At 39.3% G+C, this 26,045-nt stretch overlaps 1 protein-coding gene and 1 long non-coding RNA gene across 5 annotated transcripts in view; one reads left to right on the forward strand and one right to left on the reverse strand.

The window, feature by feature from the left end:
- Positions 1-19: 19 nt before the first annotated feature.
- Positions 20-26,045, reverse strand: part of LOC110980629 (glutaminyl-peptide cyclotransferase-like) — a 34,872-nt gene continuing 8,846 nt past the window's right edge. For 2 of the 4 annotated variants that reach the window (XM_022237495.2, XM_087142037.1), the window contains exons 3-8: positions 11,408-11,557; positions 9,263-9,556; positions 6,927-7,079; positions 5,580-5,688; positions 4,402-4,518; positions 20-3,845 (exon numbers count right to left, since the gene is read on the reverse strand). In XM_022237495.2, the coding sequence (XP_022093187.1) occupies positions 3,688-3,845; positions 4,402-4,518; positions 5,580-5,688; positions 6,927-7,079; positions 9,263-9,556; positions 11,408-11,557 (981 nt within the window). In that variant the 3' untranslated portion in view covers positions 20-3,687. Of the gene's footprint in view, positions 3,846-4,401; positions 4,519-5,579; positions 5,689-6,926; positions 7,080-9,262; positions 9,557-11,407; positions 11,558-15,044; positions 15,417-15,561; positions 15,701-26,045 lie in introns of those variants that run through there. The other 2 variants (XM_087142020.1, XM_022237493.2) reach the window with 2 other exon arrangements.
- LOC147800732 (uncharacterized) lies at positions 13,029-15,523 on the forward strand. Its single transcript, XR_015426661.1, has 2 exons — positions 13,029-13,167; positions 15,066-15,523. It is a non-coding gene; the product is annotated as an uncharacterized LOC147800732 (long non-coding RNA).

Consider the following 26,045-nt stretch of genomic DNA (forward strand, 5'->3'; position numbering starts at 1 on the left):
AGTGGAGCAAAACTGTTAATTCTTTGCTAAAACATTTTGTTTTATTGTACATAGCAATAAAAGCATAGCACTACAGCTGTAGACAATCCAAGTGGAAAAATAAAAACTTGTTTCCCTTTAAACTTAGAAAATTTATCACAATCATATGATGAGTTCCAGAAGGGGACAATACTACCTTGCCGTCATTCTGACTTAAGTTTTGAAAATTTGACGTTATGTTCCCACATGGCCCCCATTTTCTGAAAAAGGTTTACCGTCAACTGACGTGAGCTATGCATGAGGGTTGACACTTGTGTGGCCTTGAACTTTAATCGTAACAACAATACATGTATGTAGGCCTGAGTTCTTTGTACTGAAAGCAAGTTTTTTTAAATGCAAGCCAAGTTTCAAAGATTAGGGGTGGGCGGGACAGCTTATGTCAATGGGAGGGGTGGGTGGAATCCACCTAATTTCCACCCCCCCACCAGGCTGTGAGATGGACTGAAATAAAAGCAGCTCTATTAGGATTAATAGCCAAGGCAAATAATTGGCAACCATGGTCCACTTTTGATATATATACATGTTCCCTCTGAGCTCTAGTGAACAACGGCCACACATTGTTGGTGACTGTTCAGACCTAGGGAACAGATCTACACCAGTGTTGCAGTAAAATACAATACAACCATCTAGTGATAACCGATAAACCAGTCTGAAGGCAGGCAACAAATCATCTTATTCATTCAAAGTTCCCAAGAAAAACATGCTTGTTCAAAACGCAGCAAACATTGCAGTGATTTTTTTTTACACTCCAGTAAGTCACACACCTGGACTACACACCTGGACTTAAAGGAAATACATGTGTACTGTAACAAAACCATCAATTCTCTGTTGTAACTGCTTTTGTGTATTCCAGATTTTTCCTCTTTCACAGGTTTGAAATTAAGCTGACAAACGTGCAAACCTGCTCAGCATAAAAACCAAACTACTGTAAGGGAATACAGATAACCAGAAAACACTGGTTTTTATTGCTTTTGATGGTACCCATCTTTCCAATGGGTAACTCCAAATGACTTCAATCAACAGTAACTGAAAGTTGCAACAAACTAAGAATACTGCCTTGAAAAGTTATCCAGCATAAATGTATAGATACAAAATAAATTTTATAGACATTTGGATTTGGTATAAAACTACTTTCCCTTGACTGTACATTTTATACACGGGGAATGTTTAACAAATTGGCGCACAAAATCTCGTTGGAATGGATGCTGTATATGTTGTACATGTATTATGATGTTTTCTTCGTACATATTTTGAATAGGTAAGGAAATAATCTGTAAACTTTGAACATTAGCATTAAAGCATTGATAAATTAGGTTAAGGGGATGAACAAATTTATGTTTAATTGCTAAATTCATTATTATCCAATCTTAGATAGAGGGGATAAAAGTTTCAAAAGCTGATTGACTACCTGAGCACATACATGTACATGTAGTGGCTTGGCTATCAAAAAGAACATTTTGAGGAAAACATGTCATTTTGATATAATTTTTGATTTGTCACATTTCAGCGGTCCATTAATTTTCCCAGAAATTTTCTGGCAAGTCCGTCCAAAGTTGAACTCCAATTTTTAAAATTATTCACATGTACAATTATGCATGTAGAGCATTGCTGCCACTTTTCAGTTTAATCATGCAAACTGTATAAACATCGCTAGGAGAGAGGCTGATATCTGCTTCAAGCCAGTGTTGCAACACAGCCACCTACATGCACAAAAAACATTACTCACTGCAGAAACATTTGTCACAAAATGAATACAACTGATTGCATTACTACTTGCAGCAGTTTGCAGTGCACATACTAACGTTGGCTTTTCAATTGATTTCACATGCAAATAGACAAAATGTATACATGTAGCGTATACATTGTACATGTACATGTGCGTTCAAGCTTAGCTACCCGTAAACATGGGTTAATATTTGGTTTTGCATGAGGTAGAACCAAGCAAACTGTTCCATGGACAGGACTACACACTGAATGGCATTTTAGCTTGGAAGCAGTCCCATGAAATCGGCCCAGAAAGCAGTGTTATCATTATGGCCATCACAGGATCAGTCACACCAATACGCACTGAATGGCATTTTAATTTGGAAGCAGTCCCATGAAATCGGCCTAGAAAGTAGTGTAATCATTATGACCATCACAGGATCAGTCACACCAATACGCACTGAATGGCATTTTAGCTTGGAAGCAGTCCCATGAAATCAGCCCACAAAGCAGTGTTATCATTCTGGCCATCACAGGACCAGTCACACCAATACGCACTGAATGGCATTTTAGCTTGGAAGCAGTCCCATGAAATCGGCCCAGAAAGCAGTGTTGTCATTATGACCATCACAGGACCAGTCACACCAATACACACTGAATGGCATTTTAGCTTGGAAGCAGTCCCATGAAATCGGCCCAGAAAGCAGTGTTGTCATTATGACCATCACAGGACCAGTCACACCAATACGCACTGAATGGCATTTTAGCTTGGAAGCAGTCCCATGAAATCAGCCTAGAAAGTAGTGTAATCATTATGACCATCACAGGATCAGTCACACCAATACACACTGAATGACATTTTAGCTTGGCAGCAGTCCCATGAAATCGGCCCACAAAGCAGTGTTATCATTCTGGCCATCACAGGACCAGTCACACCAATACACACTGAATGGCATTTTAGCTTGGCAGCAGTCCCATGAAATCGGCCCACAAAGCAGTGTTATCATTATGACCATCACAGGACCAATCTCACCAATACACAACTATCAGTGTGAACAATGAGATTGCTATTGTAGTTGATTTTGAATAGCTCAAGAATTTGAATTCAGCCTGGAAGTGTAATATTGGTCTTAGTAAGGTTGGGGTTGTGCGGTCTAGCTGGGTCTCAATACCAGCATGGCACCTAAACAGATTCCCACAGTATAGCTTTACCCTTTTGTCCATTACTATTAAAAAAAAAAATCACACATTTTCTACAAGACATAATGGTTACCCACCCAAAAATTTGCATTGCAATTAGAATCACATTCTTACCGTAAGCCTATTGAGCTTAATCTGGATCAGTTAACATGCAATCCTAACACGCAATCCGAGTAAATAGTGAGACTTCATCTCACGGGCAGTTGCTGAGATGATTTGTTACAGTTTTTCAACCCACCGCCCCCCCCAAAAAACAATCGCTGAAATTATCTGTTCTCAACTACATACATGTAGGCTAACTTTGGAGATCATTGACTCTAGCCAATCAACATTCGAAAGGTTAGACATCACAGATGCAAGCTCTCAGACAACCCTCAGTGAGCATTAATTAAAATCTGGCAAACCGTAATATCCTCAAAAGTACATCATGAATGGAAAGTTACTGAAAAGAAATATTTAAAACTTCTTTGTTACGTGAATGTTTGATAGTTGGGAAAATTGTACTGATGTGACGAATTATCACAATGTTTCGTTTCAGTGATTGTTTTCATTTCAGCACAGCAACTGTCCTCACTTAATGGTTTTTGTTCTTACTCAGTTTGGGCCGGTAACCCTAGCGACAGCATTCTAGGCACAAAAGCGGACAAGCGACAACGAACACAACACAAATGCACTGTGCGTAGGTTTCAGTAGCGGCATGCCAGAATGCAGGGGACGAGGCCTAGGGTTGACCGGCGCCGTATGTCATTGGGGGGGCTTGAGGTGAAGGAACTCAGCCACAAAGACATGGAAAATCTTGTTGAGGTTGGCGATGGTGTTCCTGTTCAGGGCTGACTTGTTGTCAGTCGGCCGGTGCCAGACAGATGGGAAGGGTGTGGCAATTACGTGCACAACGTCCACACCTAGGAAAGTAACACAGAAAATTATCATCGAGATGTACATCTTGCGGACTTATTGCGAACAAACTTGTCCCAGGTGTAGTATTATTTTTGGCTGAAGATTCAAACTGTCTCAAGCAAGATACCTCAACCACAGTTCTTTACAGAGTTGCAGGTTTTCCCATTTTAACCTAAGCTTCATGTCCTGTGATGTGCAATTTTACAGTTTTGCGCCAAAAGCAATAAGGTGTCCCACAATGCCCCCATTCACTAACTCAGTGCCTGGCAATAAATTTAACACAGATGGCTGAAACACATACTGGCAAAGACAATGCGAAGAAAAATCAACACACAGGAGGAAGTTGTGGGTGATTTTTTAATTGCATAAAAATTCAAATACTGTTTGTAGCATGGATAGTTTAATCTCTGTCACCGTGGCTAAGAAAAAAATCTTCCCCTAAAAATTCCTGAGATTTAGTTTTTAAAATGTTCCGAGGATTGTCTGAGAGAAAGTCCAGCTCCATTAGATTATTGAAGTTAATACACATGTATTTGTCTTCGGCCCTTTAAAGAATCTTACCCCGCTCAAGGAATGGCTTGTGGTCATCCTCTATCATCCCTCTTGATGTAGACCCAGAGAAATAAGGTCCATCCTCTGAGTATGAAATCAGCTCGTTGTTCTGGGCTAAACGATTCTCTGGAAATGGTCAGATTTGAAAAAAGTGACTGATTGCACAAATCAAGAGTATTATTTTACCAGTAGTGAGAATCTTGCATAGAAGCTAGACCTCTGTTCATTCCAACTTCCCAGGCATAATTGATAGAATCTCACTGACTCTTCCAAAGTCTACCAATGTGTAGGAGCTCTAATGGTGCATTTAATGCACAAGCCTCATGTTCATGTAAAACAATAGTGACTCAGGAAGAACATTTCTATCATGTCTATCCAACCAGTGGAGGGGCTCCAGTACCAAGCAGTTTCCACTGGGTTTGATCTGTGGGCATTTTCATTGCAGGTTCAGCCTCTGTCATGAATACTGGCAATGGCACTGGGCCTATTTGACAGCTCTTGGGGATTATCCCTGAATGGCCCAATCATCCAACAATGCCCAGATGTGTTATTGCCTTCATTCCAAAGACAATGTAAACTATGAACCAGCCCTCTGGTTGCCTACAAGTGAGCATCATGGGCACAAATTATTGGAGATTAAGGCACAACTAATTGGTTTGTATGTTTGACCTCTTGGCATTGATAGCAGCTCAGCCACATAGAAACTGTCATATTAAATGAGTTCATTATAGATTCAAAGATAAACCTGACAGAGGAAACTGCCTGGAACAAGAGGTTAACCAGAGGCCAGACAGAAATGTCCTCTTTATGATGTACATGTACATGTAGCTCTACCTTCTTGAATAAACGTACTTAGAAAATACTTTGAAACTTCATATAATGACAGAGTTTCAGAAAGATCTGACAGGGAACAGTTTACCGCTAGACAAATATTTCTGAGCAAGTTTTGCTTGCAATGATAGAAAATTCCCCAAATCCACCACTGTGCAGAAATAAAAATGAATATTCAACAGTCAAAGGAACTCGAGCCTAAGTAATCATTGTAGAGTTCTACTGTTCTAGGACCTACATGAATCAACTCTGTCAGAACTGCCCTAGATTTGGATGGATCAGGGGTGGGTTACATACTGTACATTAAAAGGGATAGCAGACAGATTTGTCTGTTAAATGTGAGAGGCAATACTTACCTATATTCTGGAGGTGTTTGTACATTCTATTACTCTGAGTATTTGTGGAGAAAAAATTCTTGAAGTTTGGAGAGGATGTTCCAAGAAGATCCAAAAGGACAAAAAGGCCCTGTCAAAGTAGAAAATTATGCCAACTGGTGAAACAGCTAAACCTAACAGATTACTGGAAATAAGGCAAACTATTCCTATAGAGTGGCAACTTACTATTTGTTTGTAAAAACTGCAAAACTGTGATAATTTGTACAGATACGGTGGCTAAGCCAATAGTTTTCACATTTCCTGGATGAAGCATTTTTATATGAACAATTCGCGGAAAATTTTCTTTCACTAGTCCTGTCCTCAAGTACTGCATGACAGTGTTACTTGTTATACGGCCTACAATGCAGCTTCAACAACCAACCACATCCCAGGAAAAATACATGTACATGTAAGTTCACAACAGGAGGGTATTTTACTGACAACTTGCTTGTGAAACACAAATCAAGAGACAAGGGTTGTAGGTCGCCTTGACACTGTTACTTGCTATTTGGCTCAAGATGTAGCTTGAATGGGTCAACCGCATCCTGGGGAAAATAAGTTAACTACAGGAGGGTATTTTACATGCACAACCTACTTGCTTGTGACACACGAATAAAGGGGCAAGGGGTGCAAGACGACTTACAATGAGTCTGATCTCCATGGTCAGCTAACACCTTGCACATGCATTGTGTGTAATGTTAATCTCAATATTGTACTCACAGCATGGAGATATTAGTCATTTTTACCAATTGTAGGTAATCAATCATTCAATGATCAACTTGGCAAAACCCACTTTTCGGTTTCATTCACAACCTATGGAATGATCTACCAAAATAACATGTGCATGTAGTAGAGTACTCTATAAATGGAAATATGGTACATGCAGCGGAACATGTACATGTACAGACTTCGTGATCTGGTTACGGCCTTGGCTTGACTATTTTGAGTGTCGTTCCAAAAATGTGCTGGTATGCAAAATCTTTTTTGCCTCTACCCTTTCCTTTTATTCCTCATTCCCTTTCTTTTTCATCATTTTTCATTTCCTTTTCTTTCATTTGCTCTGAGCATCTGGATTTTTGCTGACAGAATGAACTCGGTGTCGAAACCCAGCCAATGTTCTAACTACACATCAAACAACACACTGCTTAGGAGAATATCAGCCAAGCTGAGAAATTCAAACCATGACGGTCTACCGCCATCAAGTCAAGGGGTGCAAATTCAACAGAAAAAATGTTCAGGTATGTTTTGGCTGGCTACACTGCAGAGTCAACGGGGGTCAAGATGTCATTCCACTGACACAATCACAAAATCTTTTTTTCCTGGACTCACAATTCCATCCAGGACTTTTTGCTTGCTGACGGAGTGATGGGGCATGTTTGCCCACTTCTGGGCCAGGTGCCGAGAACCATAAAGAGAGTCAGTGCTGGTCCATTGGACAAAGGCCTCTTCCCCGTCAAAAAAGATCAGCTGCAGGGTGTAGGGCTGTAAGAGAAAGATACAGATATGTAGGGTTTACATACACTAAGTCAATCTTTAACTTCAGACTGTAAAGCACACAGACAGCATGCCCAAACAGTTCCTGATGGCACACAATCATATGGAAGTATTTCAGGCACTGATGCTGACAGTCAGCACAGGTGGACTAAGTTCAACTCTGCTGAAAATCTGTGTTGAGTTGTTACTAGCATGCTCTCTCGATTGAGGGTCTCAAATACATGTACATGTAGTGTGCTGATTTTTCTCTGAATCAATAAGATATGAAACCCTAATTGCGATAGCTACATATCAGTATATGCATGCACAGTACACGTACGTACAAAAAGCATTCACATGTACAAATGGCATTTCATACCAAAATTTTTGGAGTTTCAAAAGCAATTTTGTGCTTTGTTTTTGCTGAATGACAGCAAACACTGTAATTTATGCATTGTTGGCAATTGTCATGACCACACAGAAATGAGGCTAATCTCTCTCTCAGCAACTGGATGCATAATGGAAGTTTTCAACGTGCATGTACCGGTACAAGTACCAATCTCTTGTCTAAATGAAAATTATTAATGCAAATGTGGAAAAAAGGATAAAATAGATCTGCGACATCACAGCAAATACAGGAATCTAAGCTACTGGTATGAACTACATGTACAGTTGCAAAACATTTTTACAACATTTTACAAATTTTCCCGCATACATGTTCCGGTGTTATGCCTTTGTAATGTAGAAGATGGATTTTGCATAATTTGCTTTTGTGCTATATTCAAAGTAAACTTTTCAGTGAACTGTACCTTACTGTAGTGTGTATACCTACCGGTACAAAAAAAGAAGGTGCCGGAGACACCTCCAATGGCTCTTAGTTATAAAACTTGAGGGAAAAACTTTCAAAACAAGATCTCACCAATCCGCATACCGGTGCATGTACCGGTAGGTTCATCAGAAAGGTGATATCAAATCAACAACTTGTTTTTCCACTTCCATTAATGAGCTTCATGTACATGTACATGTAAGGACAACAGTTTTAGGCTTCAGAAATAAAAAACTGGTACCCAGAATTGGTACCTTTCAATCATGTCAACTGAATTACTGCTTTAGTGTCAGCTTCAAGGTCATCAAATTCTGTCAGGACTACTTTGAAGTAGCTGAAGAGTGGTTTCCATGTGGTCACAATCTGACAATGAACACTGAGGGCATGACTTCAAGATGCTAGCAATTGCAGAAGAGATGCTGTGTGACATCATTTCACAACAAACAAAGCATGGCTCTCTGTAGGGGGGTTCTTAGTTTTTAACACCCTTCTCACTTTCTCAACTTCCTTTGTTATGCAGTTCTTGTTTTGTTTGCTTTTAACTTTTGCGCTTTGTTTTTGTCTGGAACGTTCATTTTGTAAAATATTAAATTTTGCCCTGATGGCAACCCATATTTCTGAATTAAAATAATATTCTAGTTTGATATATTTTGTTTTTGGTCAGCTATTTTCAATGGTTAACAGTTGCATATTGCTGCCATGGCTTCCCTGTTTTTCACAAAGGAACACATTTTAGGTACCGGTAAATAAACAATTCTGAGAGTAGTCAAATTAGGAATTAGAAAGTACATGTATAATGCCTCACATTTCATGGCAGTTTAAGATAAATGTTTAGTAATAAACATAAATTCATTTGCACCGTGTATTTAATTAATCAACTCTTAAAGTTCATGTCTGTGAATTCTCAGTTTTAAAAAATGACCAACTTCAAACACAATTTTCTCAAAACTTTACTTTATGCTGCAGAGAGCTTGCCTTTCTATGAAAACAGTAATGGAATTTTTTTTCCCTTGTGGCGGTTTTTCGCTGTGGAATTCCCTAAAATCACTGCACAAACAGTAATACCAATACTACAAACAAAAACTCCTGTCCAAAATCTATGTGTAGCTTCAACCAACGGTAGATGAGCAGTATGTAAACAGACAAGCAGGATAGAGACAGCTTTGCATTCTACCAGATCAAAGGAATCACAACCCCTTTCTACACTCAACTGAAGCTACTGAAGTACTGTATGAAGCATGCTGCCTGATACAGGTTTCAACTGTCAGAAGACTAGATCTTTAACCTTCTTTGAACACCAACAAAAATCTGATGTTTGCTGTTGGAACTCAATGAATTCAGAAGTAATACAGTAAAAGAAACAAACCATGTATGTCTTAGCATCCAGCGATGCCTTCAAGTTGTGGGCCAAGTCTAAGAGCATAGCACATGGCACAGCTGAGTCAGTGGCCCCGATGAATTCATCATTTGGGAAGTGCTTGCTGTCGTAATGGCAGGCGAGGACAAGCTTCAGGTCTGATTCTGGCTGGGCATTGGGGTTGCGCAGTGTGGCAATGACATTCACAAAGTCGGTGTTGGCCCGGTTGTGGGGTGTCCAGTGGGTAGATTGGTCCTCTTCAATGTCCCAACTCTGCAGGCTCTGGAGGCTGGAAACGATGAACTGTCACAAAAACGAAAAAGCTGCTTCAATTCAATTGTTAAGGAAAAAATTCAAAATCTAAAAAATAGTACAATAAACGTGTATTACTACATGTAAAATGTACAGTACATGTACAACATGTACATGTATGTACATTTACCAGTAAACTGCAACTATATAAATGTAACAAACATTGGGTTTAACCTTCCTACGTCCCTGAAAATCCACCCTGTGGTTTGGTAGGAGTGGGGGATCAGGCCTGGTCAGTAGACTTGGAAGATTCAACCAGTTTCACATCAATGTTTCTAAGGCAGAAGGGGTTTTGACATCTATCCAGTACCACACCATTTGCACTTACCGGTATACTGAACTTTTGTTTTCACTCCATTAATTTAACCCTAACCTTTCTAATCATCTGGAAGAATTGAGGCTGAATGGCAAAACTATGGTACCAGTATATGGCTGATTATGAAGGACCCATTATGTCAAGGTCTAAGTTTAGACCTTTTGTTGTTAAATGCCTAATTGCAGCATGGAGCTATTAAACACAAGGAGTCAGCACGTACAGAGATCAAAAGGGTCAATGATGGCTACCACCAGCACTGCGCGTGCTGCAAGGACAACACAAATTCTGCGCTGCTTGCGAGCTTCAGTGTATAAGGAATGCTCGGAGTTGCATTTGCAAAGGAGCGTGAGTACCGCACATGCATGTCCGTAACACTTCCACATGTTCAACATGGCCACCTTGAGACAGAAACCATCGTCATCTGAGACTTAAATTTCAATAATTTTAGTGATTGTTCTGATATTCCAATGACAATGAAAGTCTGGTTACATGTATGTTTTTAAATCCCCAAAACGTCTCTCAGTCTCAACAATAAATAGAATTACTAATACAAATTCTCCAAAAAATACGCACAAGAAAACTGAGAGAATGTAGCTACCGGTAGTCCAGAGAAAAATAAACAACACACAAAAACATGGGAAGATTCATTGTCCTTTCTGTCAATGTCCACAACTATCTCGGCATGAAACCTCACCACATTGTCAAATGCATTCCTGCGGCATATTCTCACCTTCTTTTAACTGTAGGAACCACTAGGATTGTGACTTATGATATAAATATCGCAGTTTATATTTTGAGTATTTCTTCTCTACCACCGGAAACGCAAAATGTCATAACTGACTTTAAAACCATCTGACTTTTGCTAAATAACCACCGCTGATTTGGAATTTTCGAGCGCATTTGCGGAGATCACTCGCTGACTCCTGATGGCTACTGAAGAGAACTGCGCATCTTTTCCGTGCATCTTTTCCACCATTTATTTACTCCAGTATGCCGCAGCAAAACACGGCGAGTCTGTGGGTTACTAACTACCCGTACCTGGCAGTGGCGATCACTGTACGTACAAAGACTGTTTAGGGTCTTCAACATTGGGGCAGCTGGTAAACGTGCCTTTCAATGGAGCCTACCGGAGCGGTTAATCAGATTACCCATCTGTAGGTCTTTGTTCTAACTCCTTGTGTTTGATAGCTCCATGGTTACACATACACTGTGAATTCATGCCCAGATTATGTATGTACCATATCTGAAATCCCCAGTGCTCCAAGACACATGAACTGGTACCATTCACACTGCTTCACAAGGACAGGAATTGCTGGAGAGTTGACGCAGTGGTCACCAGTTTCAGGAACATCAATACAAAATAACGGGTACATGTAAGGTACATGTACATGTACCTGAAGATTTTGGAGGACTGCGGCTGAACCTACCAGGTAATCTTTCCATGGTGGCAGTTGGAGGATACTGAGGATGCATCCTATAGGCCTAGCCAGAAGGGTCTAGGAGTTAGGATTAAACTTTACCCATACCTGTCTAACTTCTGCATTTCCAGGTGTTCCTGGCACTCTGACCCTTAGTAATGGATCCAGTATTTCTGGGCCCATGAAACGATCGATATCCGTCAGAGCTGCAAACTCACGTAGCTTTGACTGGGTCAGCTTTTTGGGCCGATGCTCCATCTGTTAAAAAATAATAAAAACATTAAAAACAAAATTTAGATGTAAAACAGCAACGTACATGTAACTATTCCAAAATTGACAAAATTAGCATACTGAAGAAAATGAAACGAGAATTCATGGTCTCCTGAAAATCCAGCTGAACGGATATCTCCCTCATTAGCATGGATGTCTGTCATGTACATGTACATGCACTGGTAGCATGGTGGACTGTCATGTACATGTACATGCACTGGTAGTACTGTAAGGACTATGATGTACATGTACATCCAGAAAGTACAAACATGACAAGAAATAAAAAATGGAACAAAATTGACCAACTGAGCAAATTAACAATCACATTTAAAAACTGTTTCTCTACATGTACATTGTACATTACATGCACATGTACATTGTACATTACATGCACCTGTACACCTGTACCTGGTTGTGAGTGCTTTTTATAATGTACATGTACTACATGTACATGTAGAATTCATATCCAGTATATACACTAATACATGTACATTTAAATTTAGAATTGGCAAAAAGAATTGATTAAAATCATCACCCTCCTTCTCAATGGAGCTCCTCAATATTTTCAGGTCCTTACTGGTAGCAGACTTTAACATAATGTCCATGTGAGGTTTTGGGTACACTACCATGTACGTGTACATGTACTGGTACATGTACAGTACATGGTAGTGTGCTACACTTTGGTCAGTCTGTGTTTACTTTGTATTACATGTAATGACTGCAAATGTTGGGGAAGGGGTACATGTACCATGATTACATGAACTTTACCAACCCATGCCAATCATTTAAAACATTATAGGCCTCGTGCACAACTCAATAGAGTCAGAACACAAACATGACAAACAGGCACATGATACGTGTACATACATGTATATACATGTACATGTTCATTTGTGGGTAAATGCACGAGTATAATGGCCTCCATGCACCAATTTCTGCCAGTCACTGTGCACAAATAATGAAAGAAGATTTTTGGGCCTCCAAAGATGGCTGCCACATTCATTGCAGTTTAGGGTGTTGTTATTTTTCTGAGTTGTTGAGTAGTAGTATCAATTAGTGATAAACCACATGTAATTTGTGGGTTGAATATGCACATGTATGTGTGAGAATGTTTTTTAACTTGTCTAATTCTGGAATAAAAGTTAAAAAACAAAACAAAATTGAGGAAAATTAAATGGTCTGATGTAACAGTCGATCATCATCATACATGTATGCCATCAAACACATGAGCAAAGTTTGGGTCACCAACATGTCCAAAGTTTGGGTTTTGTGGCTTCAGTCCCCGATTCGACCCTCCACCTCACATCTCCCACAATCCTTTGCAGTTTTTATCCTTGATGTAAAATTGTGCTCAAAGTGGGTTTTTGGAGCTACAATGTATGTGCATGCAGAGTACTGAAGTGAATGTGTCACGTGCTTACGAGTATGTGTGTAACAGGCATTAGTGCGAGAGCCAACACTCCATTCGTTTTACACTATGATGACATCACACTTCGGTGCTCGAAATCAGGTTGCTACCGTGATTAGCATACAACAGTGAATAGCTACAGGAGCATGGCACTGCCAATTTTGGACCTGACAAAGATGAGGGCTCAAAGGTATATTTTTATCAATACATGTACTTACTGGTGTACATGAATATGTACATCATTAGCACTAGTAGCAATGCCATGATGTGATATGAAGCAAGCATGTACATTTACATGTACATACTGTACATATACATGTACATACATGTACATATACAAATTGAATAAACTGCACCACCTTGGGGGGGGGGAAACCCACTCCTTTATTACCTTGATATCAACACTGTCCTACCGATAAAATATGTTCAAGCACTAGAAGTTTGAACAATTAGAAAATTATAAATCCAGTGCACACCTGTACCGGTACATCACTACGGATGCAAATAATATACAGTGTACTCATGTAAATGAATGCTTATGATTTATGCAAAAGTACATTTTATGAAAGGTGACAGATTGAATGTTCTACTGAGGCAAAGTCAAGTGGAATGGAACATATTCCACAGAACGAATAGGTTTATTTTTTCCATTATACAAATGTGAAACACTTATTATAGATTAATCCAAGGAGATATGCCATACAAGCAATATGGCATTGCTGACTGCACTCACATGCACATTCTTCAATTAAATGATACATGTACATATATATCGGTACATCATATACATACATGTAGCCTATTTAACAGGCCAAGGCTTCTGGTAAATCGTGACACCCTCTGATCAACTGAAATTGTGTTGGTGCATATGAAGTACCGCAACTGTGCCTACTGGGGTGTGGGGTACCGGTACAATGTACCAAAGTCAATGACATGTTGACGATCCATCAATCACAGGGATTTATTCAGGTGTTTTAAAAAAACCAACATAAAAACATACATGCCATGATGCTGGTACATGTACATGTATAGGGAGTCCGAGTACATGTACATGTAACTTGGACCCTACCGGTACATGTAATTTACAAATCACCTTTTTCAACATTTGGACATGGTCGGCAATAGTAGGGTCCAAGTACATGTACATGTACATGTACCGTACTGGTACCTCCTGTAGGTTTTTACATCAATAAATTCATTTCACTCAAAATGCATGTACATGTACATGTAGCTCGTACCCTAAATCAAAATCCTCCGAATTCAAATTCCAATGATGATAAAGTTTACTCACATGTCCGGTGAACAGTTTCAAGGTAATCACAGTTACCAAACATACATGTACAGCACACAGGAATCAGTCGTCGATCGCCGCATGTGCTGACACAGCATGCTTTTTATTATTGGTCCGTTAGAGGCCAGTGTGCCGTCATCTCCAGGACAGTTCAAATCGCTATTTGAACAAGATGGCGACATCGCACTAAATAATGGCCGTTTCTGGTTTGAAGGGGAATTTCTCTTTTCCTCCCAAATGTGAGTAAACGTTATCATCATTATTGGAATTTCCGATTCTCACTTGATCCTAAGCCAGGCGCATTAGAAGGACTATTTCGGAGGTAAATTCAGAGGTTTTGATTTGGGATAGAAGCTTTGAGTGAATGGAAGCAAAAGCCCACGGAAGGTACAAGTACAGTACTTGGACCCTACACTATCACCCGACCCTAAGTCCAATGTTTGAAAGGGCAATTTACAGGGTTCAGGTTACTGAGACTAATGTATAAGTTGGGTCCGCCCAACGGATATTTACATGTACATACAGTGTATCACTCATACAAAAAGGTTAACATAATCACTGATAATGAATGTCAAAAAGCCTCTCCAGACCAATCTATGATTTTGATTTTCATGAACTTTCTTTTCAAACCACAAACAATAAAATTTTACTTTAAACTTAAAAAAAATTGAACTTTTTTTTTACCTGTACGTGTACATGTAGTTCTGTGGCCGAAGTTTTCCAATTGGGTTTACATAAAATTTCAAAATGGTTCAGACATATTGTAAAATTATTACCTTTTGATCATTTAAACTTAGCACAGGAGCAGCTGTGGAAACCTGAAGAATGTCATCAATGGCATCAACCTCCTCGGCAACATCCCTACTGCACCCGTCCTCCATACCACATCCATCCCCGGGTATCACCCCAAACAGGAACAGCGTCAGCACAACCATGGACAACATAGTGAAGACTACGATCAGACCAAAGAAGCAGTTTATCAAACGTCTCTTCCTGCAGCTCAGAGCAGTTCCTTCACTCACATGCATTCCCATAGCCAAGTGTTGATCCTTTCTTGTTTGTTTGTTATTTAAACTACCAGTATGATCCACCGGAACTGAATAATAAAGTACATTCTCAAAGTACCTACGTGCGGACCAAATTGCCATTTGAAGGAAAACCAAAATAGCCTGCACCGTATACACAGACTTAACTTTATACTGATACTGTAGTTTTAGCCATGATTACAATGCACACATGCACATGTAACAGAAAATGTATACATGTATGGTACAGTACATGCATGAACAGTACCTTTCATGCCTGTTGTGTGCATGTGCCAACAACACTGGCTAACTTTCTTGGTGTTTAGCAACAGCAAGTTACACTTTCTCCACAGTTACACCATGCAGGGAACATCAATCTGCGCAAGTGACAGGAAATCCCGTTGGGCAATCCATAGGTGAACTTTTGCGACAGACTTCATCTATATTGCTCCATACTTCATCTGTAGACCATCTGGGTGGAGAAATAGTGTTTCCCTGTGAACTTGGACTACACTGTCTGTGCATAAATTATCATGCATCCACAGCCTGCTTTAATGGGCAAATCACAACCTGTCAATGGAACCACTCTGAGGTTGTGAACTACTCCGATATGCACCAACCAATATCCTATGACTAGGGCTAGAGAACCATTATGTAACTCTGCTCCACCAGAGTTCAGAATTTGGGAGCAGCACTTTGAACTCACTGTGGGATACAAGAAAATCACTAGCCCTGTTAGAAGGTACCCCTACGTCACTACCTGAATACAGTGTAGCCCACAAAAGACAAAAAGCACATGTAGTCTGGCATGTCCATGTAGACTAGTCTCTGTTACAGCTCACCACAGGAGGCCAGACACTTCCTGATAATCCCACATGCACACTTGTATGAAATCCTTGCCCTTATGTGTTTATCTAGTAAACAATGTTCAGGTATACCAGTACCTGTTACAAATATGTACACCTACATGTCCACTCGCCCACACATACTACATGGGTACCCGATTGTTCACAACCAACTCTCATTGGATACCGAAACCACCCAGCGTGCTCTTGCTCACACAGAACTGGTTGCATACTCTATTCATTCATCTTGATCTATTGTTGCAAGGGCACTGGTGTATGAAGGGTATTAAAGGGGAATCTCAACGGCTCAGCGCCTTTCTCCTTTAAAGGGGCACACCTGATTTATTGCTGCAGTGCATGGCTCTCCAACTGTAACACAAGAACAGATACCCAGTACCCAGTAGTAATATGCAGAATGATAATGACAGTACCCCTAGCTGCGCTGACAAAGGGGTTTGATTCTGTTACAGCATAGTAGTAATTACAGCACAGTAGTAATTAGAGGCTAGACATGTTGTACATCATGTCACCACAATCTTGGCTACTGGTACATTGTGCATCTACATGTACATGTATGTATCAATAAACACAACAGGATCCTCACTCAATCATGTCACTGCCAATCCAGTGAGTTTGTTCAATATTCCCACTGCTGATTCTGTTAGCATCTCAAGGAATCACTGCATGATCCCATACTGATTTGAGGCGTATGGGTATCACTCTACTAACACCTGCCGGTATAATAGCATTACAGGTGAAAGCATATCTAAGAGGGTTTGGAATGAAATTGGCTTTAAATCCTACATGTAAAGTGTATGTTTATTCATTACCTCATTATAGCCTTGAGAGGCTGGTATACATGTACGTCGGAACTTGGTGTGCTTGATGTAATAATCAATACTTAGGAATAAAGCTTCACTCCAATCACGTTATTAAAAATGTATTATTTGCCATTAAAACCCTAACCATACTTAAACAGTCAAGCTTTTTAATGGTAACTGCATGTAATGAGTTACATTGTAGGACAACCAATAACCCCCACAGTGCTGCATACAGTACAGTACATGTGCAATGTACTTGCTTGCATCCTTGTGGTAAGCCGTCGAAACGACGGTGCCATCCTCAGAAAATTCAACAATTATAAGGCAAAGGAAGATACATGCATGGCACAATTAAGAAAAGCCAGGGTGTTTTATGACTTTAAAGGCCAAGTTGGGAGGCACAACATCTACCACAAGAGGTGCAGGGTAAGCCATCGCCTGGTGGGGGACGCTGCTGCTGCTCATGTCTTTGAAGCCGGCGTGCCTCCCAAGATTGTGTACATGCGATCTCAAATTTCTTAACAGCCTGACAACACGAAGCACACCACAAACAGCGGCCCTGGAGCATGGACCTTTGGGTAAATGGTCCATGCTTGGAGGAATGCCGCTCTGCTTCAGGATGGTGTGAAGATGGTCCTTGAACTGCTTCTTTTGGCTACCCACTTGACGCTGGCCCTAAGACAGGATACGGGAGAGAAGTTTACAGGGAAAACGAGTTTCTGACAATCGGATGACATGGCCCACCCAGCGCAATTGGCTTTGGATAATCAGCGCCTCAATGCTGGAACAGTTGGCAGTCTGTAGTATCACAAAATGAGGAATGCAATCCATCCATGTTATGCCATGCGCTGTAGCGATCGGATGTGCAATGCTTCAAGACTACGCACATGACGGACATGGGATCTGTACAGGGCCCACGTCTCACAACCATACATGTACAACAGAATGGAAATATGCAGACAGCAGAATACACAGTAATCTTTGTCTTTGTGGTGAGGTCCCTGTTCAGGAAGACTTGGCTGGACAACCCACCAAAGGCACTAGTAGCACGTCCGATCCTATAGATGGATTTCACATTAGCGCCGTCTGCGCATATCCGCATTGAAACCGAGGCTCTATGTGTTGAGCTTCCGCGGGCGCGCCCGCGGAGTCGTTACAGTACATGGAGCATCCGGTTCGTAAGTGTGATGCGACTTCAGTTTAAACCACGCCCACTGCACAAGATACAAGACCATCGCGGGTATGTTAGTGCACGGTCAAATGTCGTTATTTTTTCTTTTGATTTTACGTGTCGAGTCATCCTGAAAGACTCTTCCACAAAAATTTGCAGCCTGAAAAGTCTAAATTTAACCTACCTTTATGTATTTTGTGTCTTCTCTCCTTACTTTCAATCATCTGATCGTATTAGGATTTGAAGCTGACACATACAGCCTCTTTTTCAAATGCGGAAGTGCGCAGATCGACGCTAAAAGCTGATCTCATCCTCAAGGGTGCAGGATGAAGAGAGAATGCTTCCAAGGTACATGTACACTAAGTAAATTGGTCAGCCTAGTGCAGGTTTGCACTTCCAATACTGAAGGGGACGTCACCTAATATACATCAGGTCGAATTGCCATGTCCTGAATGCTGGCAGAGAATCTCCATCTTACAGGAGTTGATGATCAACCCTGCACAACTACATGTATGTGCATCAGCCATGGTTGAAATAACCTGCCGTAAGCCAACTATGGAGAGAGATATGAAGGCAGCATCATTGGTGTACTGGAGATTAAAGATGACATACATGTATCAGTTCTGGTCTTGTAAATTGTAACTGAATCTCATTAGGTTGGGCCCAGCAGATAAGGGAAAACGTCAACACTCACCCAACCATACCTTTTGCAATTTCACAGTGTGTGAGTACATCATGAACATGTAACTTGTCCTTACAATAAGAAAGACAACTGCCGAACAAGTTATTACAGCCTGGCACAAAACTTAAATGCATGTAGCATTTTCATAAAAGGATGTACCGGAATCAGTGCATCATGTACATGTAGTGCACCTGTCCATGCTCCGTAAAATGGCATCTGAATTACCCCCTCCCGTAGTATTGACAGTTTTCTCCTTCCCAATCATCAGCACACTGATTAGCCCACAGTGTAAATGTAATTTTTTGTACATGTACCAGCGTGTTTGGTTATGGGTACATGTTCACTGACAGAATTTACAGCACTGCAGACTCAGCACCTTCTAGGAGCTTCGGGAAAATTCATGACAAGTTGACTCTGGTGGGATTTCCATGTAAATGTACAATGTCAACATGTACCAGTATCTAGACTCATTCACTGGTTTATCCAAAGTGTTACAACTGAGTTCGGATGCCCCGTTTTCAAGACAATGGTGTTCATTCATTCATGACAGGAGGGATACCATCAAGGTATCATTAGAAAGAATACTACTTCTTCTTTTTGGAGATCCTTATACATTATAATCATATATGTATCTCATGGTTTGGGCATATCAACTCCTTTCCTCAAGGTTTGCTTTTTTCTGGGACACCCTGCATAACAAAAGAAGCTTCAGATGAATGGAAAAAGAATAAAAATTATATCTCATCAGTGACTCCAATATGCATAATTAACTTCCCGTTCCATTTTTAATATTGAACTGTGTAACATCCGTAACATTTTATGCATTTTTTTAAGCTACATTGAAAACAAATTTACTGACTTTCACCATACCACATATTTACATGTACATGTACTGGAATGCCAACTTGCCATGGGTTAACTTATAGAGTAAGAATGTTTTAATTATGATAATTAGAAATAGGCTAGCGAGTGCTACGGATGTTACATAAATTGTTACGGACGTTATGTTACAGCTTTACTTACTTTATTTTTATTTACATGTACCACCTACATACATGTAGAATATCACCCATCCTTACAAATGGTTTTGTTGGGTGTACATGTAGTTCACTAATTCAGGCCCCATTGAAAACATTGTAAATCAGCATTGTTCGAGACCCAATAACATGTGTACCAACATCCCTGAGGCAACTGAAACACACGCTAAATTATTTTATGGTCCATTATCTTTTACTTTCTTTTCAATTTTTTTATGGGTTAGCCAATTACATTTTGAATCATTTCCACAAAACAAAATCACTCCCCCCCCCGAAAAGTGTTTTTTCCAAAGTCTGATTGCAGCCATTTTTCAAGTGGCAACCCTCAACTTTCTGGGGCACTTAGGACCATTTTTCAACATGTACATGTATGTACCTAGCCTGTAGATGTACAGTACCTGTCTCTGGAGGAATCTGTACATGTGTTTTCTCTGAGGATACATGTACTGGTACATGTAGGTGCTACAATGTACACTGCCTATACATTACTGTGATACAATATTTAAGATGGTTTGTGATTTTAATTAAATTACTTGATTTAAATTTCTGACGTGTACCGATAATTTGAATCCAAATTTGTTTCATTTTGTAATAAACAAGATAAATAAAAGAGCATTAATACACATACAGGTACAGCTAGATGTACATGTACATGTAATTTTCTTGCCTCTGAATAGATTATTGAGCTAACTTCTGAACTTGTCTCCAATTTTTATAAAAAAATGTTAAAAATCTGATTTTAATAAAAACAATCTGGTTTAAAAATCTGATTTTTGATCTTTTAAAATAAATAAAACAAAAATCACCAACCCTGTTTTGCTGTAATGAGATTAAATTCTATCGTAAATGTACAATATACTTCAACGTCCAAATTCAAAATCTTTCTTGAAGTTTTCCTGGCAAAGATAACATAAATGTACATGTACATGTACATATGTACCAGTGTTCAAGCTAGGACCATTTTAGTGCCGGGTAAATTTTTGGATTACAAAGCATAGTGAGGGCACAGCCAATTTCATCCCTGAGTGCCGGGCGGAAATTTGCAGTACCGGGTGGTGCCGCTCTCCACGGCTAGAACCCTGATATGTACATGTACATGTACATGTGTGTAGGTGGGTCTGTCCGCACTAACGGACACATTTCCACGTAACCAAACTCATCTCTTTCTTTAACAGTGTTGAGAGCCAAGAAATGAACTTTGACAATTTTACGGATATGTACATGTATAATTGTGGACATATTGTTTACACAGTTTAATAGGATTTGGTTGTTCTTTGTTAAAATAATCAGGATCTTGATGAAAATGTCCAGCTTATATACCTATTGGGGGTTCTGGTGGGACATGCATATAACTGTCACTGTGTCAGCTCATGTTTTTCAGGTAATCTAAAATACAACTCTTAAAATCTGTTAAAACATGGGTACTACAGGTACATGTACATGTATAACATTGGAGAAATGTGTCAAAATCTATGGCTTTTTATTTCTTTAAGTTATCTTAAACCGGAATTTAAGGAGAGCTAATTAAGGAATAACGTACATCACAGTGTCTGTCCACAGAGTGACACACATGAAAAAGGCTGAGTTTGCCATTCCTTGAGCAGATAACCTGAACAAACACATACACATGACTCTTCCTGAGAAAAGTTTTTACAATCATACATGTAGTTTACATTATATTTGTGTTTTTTTTCTATCAGATGAAAAAACTTGGATTTGATTTTAGGAACTGCATCAAGTGCACTATTTTGTGACGTTTGTCACAACCATTTTTTCCCCTCTAAATGTAAAAATCGATATCTTATGAGTATATGCCGTACATTTAATACAATACCAAATTAAATAAAATAAGGTACAATTCATTAGAAAAAGTCAGTTCATTTTGCTGAAATGAAAGTGAGAAAACTGTCCCCAGGTTACACGTGTAACAAATGTTAGGCCTGTCCATGTGACAAACGTTACTCATTAAGAAAAACTTACAGTGTTCATTTTAGCTGAAGTTTAATAGTCTTTTTAACAAAAATGATTTTGAAAACTGAAAACAGACATGTTTGGTTTGTGAACAATTGTGTTTTCATGCTTTAATTCAAATGCCAGAAAAATGTCTGTCCATGTGATATACATTATCCACGTGACAAACGTGATGTCTGTTCAGTGACAAACGCTACATGTATCTACATGTACATTGTACACTGGAATTGTTTTATGAGATAATGAAAGTTTCTAAAAGTAAACTAAAAAGTGTATTTAAACATTGCAGGTAATTTCTATTGTGTTTAGAATTTAATTTTCACATTTAAGAAACAAAGTGTCCACGTAACAAACGTTACACCGGTACATGTATCTTCAAGAATAAACTTCTGTAATTTTTTAAATACTGCTCAATTTATCTTGACCTTTCCATGGCAACAATCAGAAAACAGTGAAGACATATTCAAGCTAAAAATAATGGCAAAATTTTACTTTGGAAAATTGTATTAAATGTCATGAATGCAAATGTGGCTGTTAGTCATGTTGGTGTGAATAGACCCATACATGTACGAGATCAGCGTACCAGTACATGTAATTCCACACTGTACAGCTGGAGCCTATACATGATGTATATGTACATGTACTAGTGCCGGTACATGTACATGCAGCACTGAGGGTATCAAGACAAACAATTTCTACACAAGGAATGCAATATTGTGAAATCACTGGCGAGCACTTCTCCGTTTCTCTCCTTATCTGTGGGAGGAAAGCTACCAGATTGTGATAATTCTGCTGCTAGTGACGTCAGTCTCCATTCAGATGACTGTCTCCATCTAGATTGGTTTCCAGGGGAAGCTTTCAACAAGACAGGAAGGCAGTCTTATATTTTTACACTGTTGCCAGGGAAACATGACAATAGTGTCATGGTGGGCCAATTCCAAGTGTTTCCTGCCCACAGACATTTATTAGTGAAAGTGGATGAATGGGGTTGCAGGGAAGATGCAAACAAACCTGCAAATCTGGCTTCAAATGATCACCAGGCATTCTGTTAGTACCGGTACATGTACATTTGTGAGTTGCAAATGCACGCACTTTACTCCAACTCCTAGGGCAAAAACTGATCACTAATGATTATACCGGTGTGGTGGTTGAAACTGGGAGGACAAAAACAAGAAAACAAACACCAAAAAAAACCCCAAACTCAACAAGTACACAAACAAAACAGCCCCCCCCAAAAGACAATCATTTACTAGCTGTAATCCCCTGCCTCCCACTTCATTTACATGTAACAGTTGAGAATTTCGAGATGGATCCCAGAAGAAATGTCAGAGAACTGGAGTCATGCATACACACAACTACATGTACATGTACGTGTACATTTTTATGTAAACATAGTAAATGTATACAATATTCTGGTATTTTTCTTAAATCTTCACAGTCAGAGTCAATTTAAACATACATCATTCGCCTTCTGCTTGCCAAGTACTGGTACATGTACAGTAGTGTAAGAATGCTTGCTGGAAATTTTTGAGAATGAAATTTTTATTCCTGTCATAATTTGAGTTCAGACGAAGTCAAAAATTCCAAAGATGAAACTAAAATGTAGAAAATTTCTCCATAAAAATTTTCTTTCTGCAGTGCCGCCTACTCGTACAATATAGTCAGAAAAGTTTTCACAGATTAATTTTCATGCGATTAACAAACTGAATAAAACCCTAACTATACTTAAATTCCCCCAATTCTCCAAGCTTGGAACTCATACATGTACAATCAACCCATCTGCAGAATTACACGTACAGTGTACATGTACTGTATCTGACACTGCTGATGTACATGTACCGGTACTTTGAACTAATTATCAAAGAACAAGTATCAGGTACTACAGGGAGTCAGTTTCACAAAACAAGGAAAAAGGTGGAGGCATAATTACCAGATTACTGGTATAGGATTTGGAATTTTGGAATTATTTATTGGGTCACATCTGAATTCTGTGTCTGAAGCAACATGTTGTACTAAGTCTTCACTAGGTGAAGAATCAAAGTTGAAAAACACAGGCACACACACAAAATGCAGGATAGGGGCTGTTACAAGGACAACACAAAAATGACGTGACTTTTCAGTTCTCATTAAAACCGGTTACCATTGTGAAAACCTTTCCCATGGGGTTTTTGTACAAAGTTAGGATAGAAAATATGACTGATTAAATCTGAAATCAGAAACAAATGTGTATAATGTGCATAGTCCTACCGGTACCTACATGTAGATACCGATACATACATGTATGTACATGTACATGATGTAGTTGCAAACTGGTACACGCTCATAGATGTGCGATACTAGAATGTAACTACACTGTAGAATGTACTTTTTGAGAAGACTGAGAGTAGCCCAGGTATCAAGACCAGATCTCAGCCTCTTTTACAAGGCAGTAGTCAAGAGTACTCTCTTATCCAATATTATTATCTGGTGTATGGCATCTAGGAAGGAAGATAAAGAGAAATTAGGAAGAATCGCAAAACCAGCCAGCAAAATGATTGGAGAACACAGACAACTAAACGATGCATGCAAGATCAAAATATGGGAGTAGGTAAAGGAAATTCTATGTAACAATTCACACCCACTCTTCAACTACTACTGGTACCAACTCATCATGTGATCATGTGATCATGCGATCAGGAAAACGACTCAGATCATTGCTCTCCCGAACCTCACGATTCCTAAAGTCCTTTGTTCTCAATTTGCACTTACATGTACATGTATAACTCATTATACCGGGGATATTTGTAAAGATTTGTTTACAACACATTCCCCTGTCTCATGCACTGTAGTTTCCCCTACTCCTAGCTTTAATCTGAAGAATACTAATGATTGTGTTCATTCTTTTAATTAATGATATTAATGTTTGTTTTTTCCAAACACCTCTGTAGTTTTGTAATAATACATGTATGTAAAAGTGAATAAAGCAAATTTCCTTTTATGCTTTGCATTTGGACGATAGGAACTGAACTGACAATATTAACTGAACTGAAACTGTATATTATTTTAAAAGAATTTCTAGACACCAAGGATTCCTCAAAAGTGCCCAAGGCAAGCCTGAAGAAACCTGTTACAGTTTTAGAGATGGAAGGAAAACTCTAGAGGAATATTCTGGGTAAAACCCATGGAATCAGGTACATGTACAACTGTACATGTACGCATACATGTACATGTACATGTATCGGTACAATGTCTGAATGCACCCACACATGTACATGTACCGGTAGCCTATGAGGCACTGCAGTGGAAAGCACAGATTGACATTTTTTTCTACAGCTTTTTCAAACAAAGTGAAAAAGAAATTTATCATCAATCATTCAGGTCTCATAGAATACGCTATTGGGTCTATATTTGTGGCTACATTTAGTGCTATGACACTGTTGATGTCAGAATTCTGAAAAAGAAAGCGGGGGAGGGGGAGATGATGCATTACCTCCGGTAGCACAAATGCTGCCGGCCAGTACCTCCGGTAGCACAAATGCTGCCGGCCAGTACCTCCGGTAGCACAAATGCTGCCAGCCAGTACTGTAAGCACAATTTGTTTACCAGCAGAAGCTTCTGGAGAGATGTGCCTGCATTGCCAATGCAACTGGGGACGACCCTCAAAAAGTACATGTAATTTAGCTGGATTCATTCCCTATTATCTCCCTTCCTGAGGCAAGGCAAGATTCAATTATGGTCAGGGTAATTGTGAGATTATTGGATTATCTGTCAGAGTTACATGTACAAAGCTGCCTTCACTCAGCAAAGCTTACATAAAATTCGTCTTATCAGGAAATCAATCAATTTCTGTGAGCTGTTATCACTTGAACTTATGACAAATGACTGCACTTTTGTTTCATCATTGCTAATTGTAACTGAATTTTTGATAGAAAAAGTTCACAAATTTTAGCAAAAAAAACGTTTTGCCTAAAACTCTGATCATCTGCGAAAAAAACCTGTTCTAAACAGTGGGCAAAAAGATGTGAATTTGTTCATGAATACACAGCTGCTTACTGGTAGGAAAGATCCTGACACAGAGAAAACCAGCTTAATTTACTTACATGTACATGTACCAGAACATGTCGAGGATATTAAATATTTTCCCCCTTGAGGTACATGTACATATGTACTTCTTCCAAAGACTGCGGAACACAATCATAAATTTATTTAAATGAAGCTTGCTAATCTTTTTGTACTTTTTCTCAGC

This window comes from Acanthaster planci, linkage group LG01 (genome assembly GCF_054643075.1).
Source record: "Acanthaster planci isolate LZ-2023a linkage group LG01, COTS_SCS, whole genome shotgun sequence".
Lineage (NCBI taxonomy): Eukaryota > Metazoa > Echinodermata > Asteroidea > Valvatida > Acanthasteridae > Acanthaster > Acanthaster planci.